Raw genomic sequence first — 13,922 nt, 5'->3', positions numbered from 1 at the left:
GGGCGGGCCCGAGGACTGGATGCATGCCGTAGTGGCTGCAAAGCCTCATGAGGTCTTGATTCTTGATTCCGAGGCCGGCTGAGGGGCCCCAGGAAGACCAGCATGCCTGCCCAGAGTCTGCTCAATCTATATCACATAGTTGAAAACATCACAAGTTTTGTCTGAAACAAATGTTTCAAAAAGCAGACTGAACAGAAGCCCACTTTTGCAAAAACAAAATCCTCTAACGCAGGGGTCCCCGACCCTTGGGCCACGGACCGCTACCAGCCTGCGGCCTGTTAGGAACCGGGCCGCCCAGCCGGAGGTGAGCGGCGGGCGGATGGGCGAGCGAGCGATGCTTTATCTGCTGCCCCCTGTCGCTCGCGTTACTGCCTGAACCTCCCCACCCCAGTCCATGGAAAAACTGTCTTCCATGAAACTGCTCCCTGGTGCTGAAGAAGTTGGGGACTGCTTGCTGCCATAAGGCACCTACAGAGAGCTTAACACTTAACTAGCCAGGTTTTATCCTAACACTGCAAAAATAAATCTCTTTAGCCTCCCATAGACTAACGAGCAATTTCTAGTTACTATCTTTGCTGAAAGCAAACCACTAAAACTTCTGAGGTCCACATGGTCCATGTTCACAAGCTCTTCTTCGTCAGCTGCTGCCCAGCCTGGTAAGCTCTCCCTGTGGAGCGGCAGGGCACTGGCCTCATCGCTCTAGAGCAGAGGCCACTCGGGCTGACTAAGGTCAGGGGCTTGGCCAAGACAAGAGGCCCCTCTACAAAGTCAAATGCCTTCTCCACAGTCTGCTCTCAGGGCAGGGGTTTTCTGCAATGTCATCTTTGCCCACTGGGCATTTCAGTCTGTCTCCTAGGAGCCCAGGTGATCAGGGGGCTTAATGGGTGGAATCTAACACATCTTGGCTGCCCCTTGCTCATGAACACAGGTTTCCCATGACTGTCCTTGTTGGGCAACTCTCCTCATTGACAAAGCGTGGAAATACGTGGAGGGTTACCATGCCGCTCAGCCATCATTCTATGCAGAAAAGACTTTTATTTAAGAAAGGACTTTTACTAATTTACAAGAACTTGAAAATTCTCAAGAGACTCTTTAAAGAGAAACTCTCCAGGCTTACTTATTAATTACAGGTTTGAGGCCACGTTTTCAGATACAGTTAGTTATTACAAACCACAGGTGGAAATTAGAGCTGGAGAGGGCAGTGGGACAATCTCTCCTGGTGTGGCTCTGCCTAAAACTGTGAATCTTCAAAAGCGATAATACCCACTTCCACTTAATTTTTCCCCTGTATTATTCAGTATTAAGAGCCTCCTTTACATGGGTGACGTCCTCCCTGAGCCTACTTGTCTAGCTGTGGTTGTGTCCTTTAGGGTGAACTTCTGAAAGCCCTCTTGAACCAGATGTTGCCATTCGATTGCCAGGTGTTCAAGGCACAGGCTAACCAGATGTTGCCGTTCGATTGCCAGAGCCCAAGGCCAAGCAGACCAGGGGGTTTTCATCTGTGAGAAACTCCGCACACATGACCAGTCAAGAGCACACACCTCAAACCATTCCCCAGCTCAGGTGCTGGAAAGGACAATTTTCAGCTGCCACCCACGTGGACATGCTTCTGGTGGCTTTGCTGAAGGGAATGACTTCCCTTACACAAGAGTTAGGGCAGATATTCTGGAAGTTAGGTTAAAAGGAAAAAAGCTCACTTTTTGGAAATGAAAACTGAATAAGCTACTAAGAATTCAGCTGGACCAACCCATGCATACTACAGGAACTCAGAACACGGCAGCTGGCAGGCAGTTAATCACACCAACTGACCAGCAGCTAACTCTCACACTCAGTCCACAGTGCGTCTGTGAGCACAGCTGTCGGCCTCTGGCAGGGCCAGGGCTCAGCACCACCCAGGAGCTGCCTCTGTCTCCTCAGCTCTGACACGGGCCAAGGCCGGACAACATTTCAGCAGCTCAGAAAAATCTGCTCTGGCCAGTGGATTTCGGACCCTCTTGGCAAATCAATCTGAGCCCAGATTGTGAGCCACTGGAGGGCGAGGACACGTTCAATCACCTCCGTGTCCCTGTGATCTGTGGGGCGTACAGCACGAGGGGACGGCTGAACAAGTGCTCACTGAACCCACAAGTGCTGCTGGTCAGGGGGTTACCGTCAAACCGCGTCTAAGACAAGAAAGGACCAGTCCAAGGTGACGAACAGGGGAGTCCTGTTTGCCAGAACCGGGACAGAAATCTGTGGTCCCCGGGCCTGGCAGACAGCTGGGGTGCAGCAGAACTACTCCTCCACGCTCGGCAGCCGCAGCACGTTAAGCACATTACCTCGTTATATTTCTCATAGCCTGTCTCAGTTAAGGTCTTCAAGGAGAAACAGAAACATAAATAAGTAAATATGATCGTGAAGAAAAATGAAATCACACTTCTCATTTGTTACTTAAGAAAAAAAAAAAAAAGAAAAAAAAAGCTATGAAAAAACCAAACCAAAACCAAAACAAAGGCACTCAGCCTAGCCAGACTCTTAATTTTAAATATATTAAGATCTGGAAGAGTCTCTTTTTCACCTTTCACATCTTGCCATGTGAAAGAACGGAGTGAAGCGCTTGTAACTAAAACATTCTTATTTACGTTTTTTACTATTTTTATTTTTGATATACTTCAAGGGATACATTTGTGCTATATTTGAATCACCGATCAGTACACAAAGGGAACCAGGTACTGATTCCTGTATCCTTTTGCTTTTTGTTTTGGCCATGCTGCTTTTGATCATAACCATGATTATAAACAGGAAGGAGCAGGTCAGTGAAATAAAAATGAACCAAAAAAACCTTAAGAGGATGTCAAGGTAACAGGTCCCTGGAAGAAAATGGAAGGCTGACTCTGTGCATTTCTAACCCATGTTACAGTAAGAAAAAAAACAATTTAAAATGATAATGGTATTAAGTAAATGCTATGACATCATTTACTGTACAAGACACAATAAATGGCGTTAAAACAATGTTACTACTATTTTTTTTTTTCTCAATGTTACCACTATTACAAATGATTGGGATTCAGAACAACCGAGGAAGGAGATGGCCCACAGGATGAAAAAGTGGGTTGTAGGGGGTTGACAGGGACAGGGTTAAAAAAAAATCAGTTCTCTAACTAAAGCATTTTTCTTCTACCAGGGAAACACTTGCACAAAAGACAAACTAAGAAAGACATGAGATAAATTCTTTATGTTGACTGCTGAGATTCTGCCTGGGCCAGTCTTAAATTTTTTAACAAGAAACACTCTTGGGTTTCCCTGGTGGCGCAGTGGTTGGGAGTCCGCCTGCCAATGCAGGGGACACGGGTTCGATCCCTGGTCTGGGAAGATCCCACATGTCGCGGAGCGACTAGGCCCGTGAGCCACGATTACTGAGCCTGCGCATCTGGAGCCTGTGCTCCGCAACAAGAGAGGCCGCGATAGTGAGAAGGCCCGCACACCGCGATGAAGAGTGAAGAGTGGCCCCCGCTCGCCGCAACTAGAGAAAGCCCTTGCACAGAAACGAAGACCCAACACAACCATAAATAAAATAAATAAATAAATAAATTAAAAAAAAAAAAAAAAAAAAAAAAAAAAAAAAAAAAAAAAGAAACACTCTTACATAAACACCCACCCAGCTTATAAACTGCACTGCTGGCACTTGGTGAACAATTCCTTGGTGACAGCAGAGCCGGGTGCATGGCCCCCGCGGAGCTCACCTGCAGGAAGCTGTCCTGGCAGCAGAGAAACTCATTCTTCTTCGTGATGGACTCAGCGGTCAGGAGCAGCTCATTCTTACTGAGAGCAGGCTCGCTCTGGCACGGGAAGACGGCCTCGGGTATCAAAAGGAAATAGAGTGATGTGGGGGGCAGTATTGGAGGAAGGAATTTACAAGAGACAAAACAACCTCACTCAGAGTGAGCTTTTAGCAACCTGTGATTTTTTTTTTCTTTCAAAACAAATTGTAGACTCTACCTTTAATATGAAGGTGAAAACGGGATAAACTGATACTCCATCTTAATACAAAGGCTTGTGGGCTATTCAGTGGGTATCATGCCATTTCTCCCCAACCTTCACCCCACCCCAGATTTGCACTAAAATCACAAATTGTTGTTTTTTAAAAAGAGCCCAAAATTTCAAGAGTGAAAATATTTCCCCACCTCCAAGCTCATGGGGTTTCCCCTAAAGTTTTAATGGTTGCACATCACCCTAATGGACAGACCAGTCTGTATTTGACCTGTCCTCCACTGATGGTCTGTGTCTGCTATAAACAATTCTGGAAGAACATTCTTGGCACATTTAGATCATTTTTGTAGGGCAAATTCCTGTAAGTGGAACTTAAATATTGGTCAAAGGCACCCACATTTCAATTCAGATCAGTGTTGTCCAGCTACCTCTCAAAAAGATTGTTCTAAATTATACCCCCAGTTAAAGTGTGTGAAATGTGCCTGCTTCTCCACACCCATGGCTTTAACACCGTCTCTATTACACTTTACTAGATACAGACAAGAAGACAAAGCCCTCTTCTATTGGCATTTGATTACTACCAATAACTAGACTTTGAAATTGAGAAACTATTTTTCCTTTAATACTTGGGGGAAATTATGCAAAGGAACACAAAAAGAAAAATATTAACTCAGTGGTTGGGTAGATATGACAGCATTAACTGTGTGCTATGCCAAAGGGCACCTCCATTCTAAAGAACTGGCCTTGAAAACACTGACAGATATAGTGCTAAATCTTACTTTGATGTTGTCCAGAACTCTTTTAAACTCCAAGGGTTCATCTTTTCCCTCCATGGCTGCAGGATCTAAGCCATCTCCCCCATAAATGAACTGGATGATATCGCCTGTAGAGCTTCGGACTGTCAAATCATACTGTGAGCAAAGATCTTCAAGGGACTTTACGAGCCTCCTCTAAAGTAAAAGGAGGAGAGGAGACAAAAGCTCAGCTGCTTTGAGAAGACTACTCACGCATACAGAGGTTGAGATTTGCAACTCTGAGTTTCAAGGTTACCAGCGCTTTAATCACATAAAAACAATTTATTAGAAATCCCTTAAAAAGAGTCCCCTGACTGCAAGAACAGGCCCACAAGGGCCTCACTAGCCTGTGCAGTGGGATTTAGAATATGCTCCAGCCTCCAGGACTTCAGTGTATTAGAATACATGCAATTTAAACCCCATCACCCCCGAAGGACTCTGCAAACACTGTTTTCCTAGGCTGCTTCGCCTTCCCTCTCTGTCTCCCTAAGGTATAAATTAATGCAATTGCTTTGCATTTCTAAACACAACTTAATCCAGGACCCCTGTAGACTTCAATATGAATTACAGAGGATCAGGTGCAGGCCACCTTCTGGGACAGAGTGGGAAGAAGAGAGAACAGGAATGGCATTGCGTTTGAACCAGCAGGCAGCAGCGATTTCTCAAGTCTGCTTAGGGAGAACCTCCCACCAGCAGAACACTCCAGCCAGCAATGTGATGGGGGCTCAGGGAGTTAAAAAGAAAGAAATCTTTCTCCAGGTAACTTCAAAACAAAAATCCCTCATGCCACAACTAATTTGTTCTAGGCTAACACATTGCTCTGGGAAAGCCATACTCTCTACTTCAAAAAAGGTGAAGACAAAAAATAAAGTCAACAGACATTTGGGCAAGAGTGGTAAAAGCATTTCACAGGCTGTTAGGTTTCTGACAAAAGCAGCACACTCCAAAGCTAAAGGGCAATTTCCCATCAAAAGATGATTAAAAGGGAAGCAGTTATCAGTAATGCTACAGGAGGTCCAGACAAGGTTATGGAAATAGGTGTGTACTGACTCGGGTCCATTTCGCCCTCATCATTGTGTGCTCTGGCTCACTCATTCGCATCTCTGGTTTATCAGTCCTGGTTTCCCAGTATGCAAAGGGCCGTGTTTCTCAATCCACGGTGGGGAGAAAAGGGACACAAAGCCACAGCAGTTCATGGCCTAGCAACTTGGATTGTTAAGTTCATCATGTGTTGTAAGTAGATAAATACATCAAAAAAATTAAAAACAAACAAACAGAGATTATGGAGTACAGAGTAGAAATGAGAATTAGACACTGGCGAGAAATCCTTTCCTTGTGGTCTTATGGAAGAACAAGGTAGGATGTGTTTTCACCCCTCTGCCATCAGTGGTACTTCTGCGGCAGTCTGAGAAGCACAGGCATAGAGGAGTGTCTAGCTCAGCCCTGTCCCCGGAGACTACTATCTTACACCTGTACATACAATGGAGAAAAAGCCAGCCCTCCAAGTGTGTCCAAGCCCTCCTGCGGGCACTGGAATAGGTTCTTGGAGTCCCTTAGAGTGGTATTAATAATGGGTTATATAAATAGTTGCACAGTGAGAAGCAGAGTCCTCTCAATTTGTAATCACAAGGTAGGTACTGTCACCCCACCTCCATGTATTAGGAATCAGAGGCTCAGTGAGGTTCGATGACGTGCCCTGGGATGCACTTGGGTCCATGCTCTCTTCCAGCAATGCTTTGGTACATGTGGTTCCGGCCTGGTCTTCATCATTCGAAGGACATTGTGTGATTTGGAACATACTACCTTTGTATGTTGTTTATTTCTAGGGTACCCTACATCTCTCAATTTTTCCTTTTAAATACCAAGACTGGATAAATTAGAGCTCAGGTACAAAATAAGCAAACACTCAGCAGTCAAGATCTGTAGACCCTATCCTGCTTCATTGCTAATGGCCTACATTTCTTCAGGTTACCTGCATGTATCCTGTTTCAGCTGTCTTCACGGCTGTGTCAACCAGACCTTCCCGGCCAGCCATCGTGTGGAAGAAAAACTCGGTTGGTGTCAAACCTGAATAAAAGCTGTTAGCCACAAAGCCTTTGGCAGCTGGGAGCTAAAGAGAGGTAGGAAAAAAAGAAAAATCTAACAAAAAAGTTCAAGGTCCACAATTCCAAAGCCCATTCAAATCAGAAAATGCCTCAACTTCAGACTATAAATACCCAGCCAATGCACTCTCATGTTTTATGCCCTTTCCTAAAGGAGAAACAATTTAGCCCAGACCATCCTTACCAGAGACAAGGAGGGTGAGGCCCCAGCCAGGGTTGGTGCTGGTGCCACTGGCAGCCAGGTGGCTCGTGACAGAGAAACCAAAGCTTGGGCTGCTACCCCTAGACCAGGGAGGCAGTTACCAACCTCGGTTCAGAGGGCACCCTGCTGACTGTGACAGCTTGCCCCTCCCCTGGGAAACGACTCCTCCCAAGACACCCTTCCTGTGGGCCAGACCTGTCCACCTCCAAAACATAACCGTGTGCTGCTAATGTTTATGGGGAATCATTTTTGGGCTGTTGAAAATATTCTAAAATTAGACTGTGATGATGATCATACAACTCTGTGAACATACTAAGCTGCTGAACTCTACACTTTAAATGGGTGAATATTATGATAAATGAAATGCATCTCTCAAAAAAAAATACCTGTAAAAAGAAACGAGCATATATAAAACACCATACGAAATGCCAAATGGCCTTTGATCTGGATAGGTCTGTGTTCCTCGGAGGACAACTCAGATAAACAGGCTAACCTCCTGCTTCCGTATTTCATTTAAGGGGCAGCTGGCATTTCTAGGCAGGCACCACCTACTCCGAAGTCTAGCACTGGATATCCCTGGCATCTCTTCTAAATTGGTCAGGCTTTGACTCTGAGCCAGATAAGCATAGTCAGGTACCTCTCCAGTGACCAGCTGGCTGCCTAACCTCTAGTGATTTCTGATCTTGGGCAGAGAACCTGAGTTGTTCCTGAGGCCGCCTGATACAGAGAATATCTGTCCATTCTCAGTACAGTAGTCCTATCTCCCCAGGAGGGACTGGACAGAAATCCTACAGTTCCACCGGGCAGGAACAGCTGGGGCATCTCTGCTTCAGTGCGACTAACAGCTGACTCCATCCAGAATTTACTAAGTGACCAAATCTGCTCTAAGTTGTGCTCTGCTGACACTAGTGTCTAGACCACGAGGGCCAATGGAACCCAGGAGTCATTTACAAGCAGAGTTTAAGAATTCCAGAGAGGAAAACTTGGAATTTCCTGGTCGTTTTACATGTTCACTGTTTAAAAATCCTTATACTTTTATGTAAGTGCCCCCCAAGTAAGCATACAGATTGAATGCACATGCATGATAACTACACATTTTGAACACTTAAGGTAAGTTGGATAGGAATCTGAAATCCTCCCTCTTGGTCCAAACTCAAGTTATACAGCTCTGAGCTTAACAAGGCTCCTTCTACAGGACTCAAGTTTGGGTTGCAGAGGGAATAACCCTGAGCGGCCGCCACCCTTATACACCAGCTCCAGGAGCCCCTTGGTTGGCAGCCCCAGAGCTTCCGTGACTCTCTTCTGCACTGCTGAAGGTTGCCCTTCAAAGTTCTGCCTCATCCGCTACTGCTTACCTTTGAGTGTTTTTCAAAGTGAGGCAAGGACCTGTTTTCAAAGCCATCTGGCACTCGAGAGCCACTGATGGCTTGCTGTCCCACACAGGCAATCATCTGTGATATGTTAATGAAGGAACCTGGGGAAGCAGGTCAGGAATGTAACATTCATTTACCAAAATGACATTAACTGAAGTGCAAGCAGATCTGTGGGATAAAACAGGAATACATGGCACAGCCCCCTATCCTCAACAAGTTCATAGTCTAGGGGCAGTAAAAGTCAGAACTAGAGTAACACAGGGTAGAGCTGTCAGTAACACAAGAAAGGCCGAGCAGGGCTAGAGCTGCTCAGGGGTGAACGAGCACTTTGCGGCTGGAGGAAAGACTTCCAGGGGAGTCTTCCAGAAGGCAGCGGCAACCAGCTGGACATCTGGAGGACATTATGACTTAGACATAGAAGACATGGGGGAGGAATTCCAAAGTGGGTGGGAGAGTGGGAAGCAAAGACACAGGATAGGAGTGTGGGGTATGTACCAGGAGCAGGGAGTAGGAGAATATGGGGTGAAAGGCGGCAAGATTAAAGAGATTGGACTTTATTCTGGCAAAAATGTACAGAAACAGGAAAAGCAGGAGGTTCGGAATTTGAGTGCAGTATCATGAAACCTAATGCTTTTAGGTTCTGGCTAACTATGACATTTAAGTGTTCTTAATTATCATCAAACACATTATTTTAAAAATCCGCAGGTTTTCTTTCTTTTCTTTAAAAAATAATGTCAAGTTTACTCAAAGCACCCTCAAACTCAGAAACCCACACACATGACCAATAAGTTTCTCCAAAGGGGTTAGACTTCTAAAAATGCAAATAATTAAGTCTCTTTCTCTATGTATTATTCAAAAAACTTCAGGCCTGGGTTTCCCTGGTGGCGCAGTGGTTGAGAATCTGCCTGCCAATGCAGGGGACATGGGTTCGCGCCCTGGTCTGGGAGGATCCCACATGCCACGGAGCGACTAGGCCCGTGAGCCACAATTGCTGAGCCTGAGTGTCTGGAGCCTGTGCTCCGCAACAAGAGAGGCCGCGATAGCAAGAGGCCCGTGCACCGCGATGAAGAGTGGCCCCCACTTGCCACAACTAGAGAGAGCCCTCGCACAGAAACGAAGGCCCAACACAGCCATAAATAAATAAAATTAAAAAAAAAAAAGAACAAAAAAACAAAACAAAAAAACCAAAACTTAAAAAAAACAACAAACAAAAAACTTCAGGCCCTTATAAACAAAAAGCCTGAAGTTCTTTTTTTTTTGAAGCGCAGCTTGTGGGATTTTAGTTCCCTGACCAGGGATTGAACCCGGGCCCTGGCAGTGAAAGCCTAGAGTCCTAACCACTGGACCACCAGGGAATTGCCAGGCCTGAAGTTCTGACTCGCATTTTCTCGAACACAACCAGCCAGCCCACATACAGCGCAGTGACAGCAGCGGCCGGAGGGGGGCACTCACCTTTAGAGCCGCACAGAGCCATGGTGAGGGGGCTGTTGCTCTTATCCAGCTCCCGGAGGCAGGCGCTGCCCGCGTGGTCGCGGATCACGGACAGCTCCTTCAGGATCAAAGCCTGGCAGGAGAAAGGGAGATGCGTGGTGGCTCTGTGATTACCAAAGTTCAATGAGACATTTAAGGAAATGTGAAGAATTTCAGCAAGATGTCAGATTTCAGCAAGATGTCAGCAGATAAAAGGTTTCAGAGCCTTAGAAGACCAAGATAGCCTGTCTCTACAGACCGACATCTTCCACAGGCTGCCATAATCGGTGTGTAAGGAAAAAATGATCAGTAACAAAACCTTGGGAAATTCTTTAAACGGCCAATAAATGTGTTTGCTTGGCTTTGTGTACAGTACCCTATACAGCAATATATCCGTATATATGTGACTGTACATACTCATGCATGTGTATACTGTGTATAAACAAATATAATATCTTATACTTTATAACAAATTATGTAATATGTAGTAAAAGAGAGTTGCTTGTGCTATTTGTAAAATTTGTCTCTCTGCTAAGAACACATTTGAATTACCACCAGTTAAGCATGTTATGGGGTGACTCTATAGGAATATTCTAGTCCATGAGCTCATCCAGATTGTGATCTCTCAACTCACAACTTACAATGCTGAAGCAGTTAGGAGTCATGCTTCCCTTAAAAATGAGTGCAGCTGAGGCCTCAAGTAATTTTCTATGTGAGAAACACCCATTTCTCTCTCTCTCTGTTTTTCTTTAAGAGTTAGTGAGATTAAGAATGAGCTAAATGCCATCCACCAGAGGGCAGACAGCAGAAACAAGAAGAACTACAATCCTGCAGCCTGTGGAACAAAAACCACATTCACAGAAAGAGAGACAAAATGAAAAGGCAAAGGACTATGTACCAGATGAAGAACAAGATAAAACCCCAGAAAAACAACTAAATGAAGTGGAGATAGGCAACCTATCAGAAAAAGAATTCAGAATAATGATAGTGAAGATGATCCAGGACCTCGGAAAAAGAATGGAGGCAAAGATCGAGAAGATGCAAGAAATGTTTAACAAAGACCTAGAAGAATTAAAGAACAAACACCTGGAAAAATTAAAGAACAAACAAACAGAGATGAACAATACAATAACTGAAATGAGAAATACACTAGAAGGAATCAATAGCAGAATAACTGAGGCAGAAGAACGAATAAATGAACTGAAAGACAAAATGGTGGAAATAATTGCCAAGGAGCAGAATAGGGACTGAAAAGAAATGAAGACAGCCTAAGAGACCTCTGGGACAACATTAAATGCACCAACATTTGCATTATAGGAGTCCCAGAAGGAGAAGAGAGAAAGAAAGGACCTGAGAAAATATTTGAAGAGATTACAGTTGAAAAATTCCCTAACATGGGAAAGGAAATAGCCACCCAAGTCCAGGAAGCGCAGAGAGTCCCAGGCAGGATAAACCCAAGGAGAAACACACTGAGACACACAGGAATCAAACTGACAAAAATTAAAGACAAAGAAAAATTACTGAAAGCAACAAGGGAAAAATGACAAATATACAAGGGAACTCCTATAAGGTTAACAGCTGATTTCTCAGCAGAAACTCTACAAGCCAGAAGGGACTGGCACAATATATATAAAGTGATGAAAGGGAAGACCCTACAACCAAGACTACTCTAGCCAGCAAGGATCTCATTCAGATTCAACTGAGAAATCAAAAGTTTTACAGACAAGCAAAAGCTAAGAGAATTCAGCACCACCAACCAGCTCTACAACAAATGCTAAAGGAACTTCTCTAAGTGAAAAACACAAGAGAAGAAAAGGACCTACAAAAACAAACCCAGAACAATTAAGAAAACGGTAATAGGAACATACATATTGATAATTACCTTAAATGTGAATGGATTAAATGCTCCCACCAAAAGACATAGGCTCGCTGAATGGACACAAAAACTCGCTGAAAGTAAGGGGATGGAAAAAGAGATTCCATGGAAATGGAAATCAAAAGAAAGCTGGAGTAGCAATACTCATATCAGATAAAATAGACTTTAAAATGAAGAATGTTACAAGAGACAAGGAAGGACACTACATAATGATCAAGGGATCAATCCAAAAAGAAGATATAACAATTATAAATATATATGCACCCAACAGAGGAGCACCTCAATACATAAGGCAACTGCTAACAGCTATCAAAGAGGAAATTGACAGTAACACAATAATTCAGGGGGACTTTTAACAGCTCACTTGCACCAATGGACAGAAAATTAATAAGGAAACACAAGCTTTAAATGATACAAGAGACCAGACAGATTTAATTGATATTTATAGGAAATTCCATCTGAAAACAGCAGATTACACTTTCTTCTCAAGTGCACACAGAACATTCTCCAGGACAGATCACATCTTGGGTCACAAATCAAGGCTCGGCAACTTTAAGAAAATTGAAATCATATCAAGCATCTTTTCCGACCACAATGCTATAAGATTAGAAATAAATTACAGGGAAAAACACATAAAAAACACAAACACATGGAGGCTAAACAATACGTTACTAAATGACCAAGTGATCACTGACAAAATCATAGAAGAATTCAAAAAACACCTAGAGACAAATGACAAGGAAAACACGACGACCCAAAACCTATGGGATGCAGCAAAAGCAATTCTAAGAGGGAAGTTTATAGCAATACAATCCTACCTCAAGAAACAAGAATCTCAAACAATCTAACCTTACACCTAAAGGAACTAGAGAAAGAAGAACAAACAAAACCCAAAGTTAGTAGAAGGAAAGAAATCATAAAGATCAGAGTGGAAATAAATGAAATAGAAACAAAGAAAACAAGAGCAAAGATCAGTAAAACTAAAAGCTGGTTCTTTGAGAAGATAAACAAAATTGATAAGCCATTAGCCAGACTCATCAAGAAAAAGAGGGAGAGGACTCAAATCAATAAAATTAGAAATGAAAAAGGAGAAGTTACAACAGACACCGCAGAAATACAAAGCATCCTAAGAGACTACTACAAGCAACTCTATGCCAATAAAATGGACAACCTGGAAGAAATGGACACATTCTTAGAAAGGTATAACCTTCCAAGACTGAATCAGGAAGAAACAGAAAATATCAACAGACCAATCACAAGTAATGAAATTGAAACTGTGATTAAAAGCCTTCCAACAAACAAAAGTCCAGGACCAGATGGCTTCACAGGTGAATTCTATCAAACATTTAGAGAAGAGCTAACACCAATCCTCCTCAAACTCTTCCAAAAAATTGCAGAGGAAGGAACACTCCCAAACTCATTCTATGAGGCCACCATCACCCTGATACCAAAACCAGACAAAGACACTACAAAAAAAGAAAATTACAGATCAGTATCACTGATGAATATAGATGCAAAAATCCTCAACAAAATACTAGCAAACAGAATCCAACAACACATTAAAAGGATCATACACCATGATCAAGTGGGATTTACTCCAGGGATGCAAGGATTCTTCAATATATGCAAATCAATCAATGTGACACACCATATTAACAAACTGAAGGATAAAAACCATATGATCATCTCAACAGATGCAGACAAAGCTTTTGACAAAATTCAACACCCATTTATGATAAAAACTCTCCAGGGCACAGAGGGAACCTACCTTAACATAATAAAGGCCATATATGACAAACCCACAGCAGACATCATTCTCAATGGCGAAAAACTGAAACCATTTCCTCTAAGATCAGGAACAAGACAAGGATGTCCACTCTCGCCACTATCAGTCAACATAGTTTTGGAAGTCTTAGCCATGGCAATCGGAGTAGAAAAAGAAAGAAAAGAAATACAAATTGGAAAAGAAGAAATAAAACTGTCACTGTTTGCAGATGACATGATATTATACATAGAGAATCCTAAAGATGCCACAGGAAAATGGCTAGAGCTAATCAGTGAATTTGGTAAAGTTGCAGGATACAAAATTAATGCACAGAAATCTCTTGCATTCCTATACACTAAGAACAAAAGATC

At 43.3% G+C, this 13,922-nt stretch overlaps 1 protein-coding gene across 2 annotated transcripts in view; it reads right to left on the bottom strand.

The window, feature by feature from the left end:
- The window catches only part of POLR3A (RNA polymerase III subunit A), a 53,620-nt gene that overhangs the window by 13,187 nt on the left and 26,511 nt on the right, over positions 1–13,922 (bottom strand). The window contains exons 17-22 of one of the 2 annotated variants that reach the window (XM_007166537.2): positions 9,893–10,004; positions 8,423–8,541; positions 6,736–6,873; positions 4,749–4,919; positions 3,723–3,836; positions 2,319–2,354 (exon numbers count right to left, since the gene is read on the bottom strand). In XM_007166537.2, the coding sequence (XP_007166599.2) occupies positions 2,319–2,354; positions 3,723–3,836; positions 4,749–4,919; positions 6,736–6,873; positions 8,423–8,541; positions 9,893–10,004 (690 nt within the window). The remainder of the gene's footprint in view (positions 1–2,318; positions 2,355–3,722; positions 3,837–4,748; positions 4,920–6,735; positions 6,874–8,422; positions 8,542–9,892; positions 10,005–13,922) is intronic. The other variant, XM_007166539.3, reaches the window with a different exon arrangement.

This window comes from Balaenoptera acutorostrata, chromosome 16 (genome assembly GCF_949987535.1).
Source record: "Balaenoptera acutorostrata chromosome 16, mBalAcu1.1, whole genome shotgun sequence".
NCBI classification, from domain to species: Eukaryota; Metazoa; Chordata; class Mammalia; order Artiodactyla; family Balaenopteridae; genus Balaenoptera; species Balaenoptera acutorostrata.
Note: the sequence above shows the minus strand (reverse complement) of the source record. Positions and strands in the feature narration are given on the sequence as shown.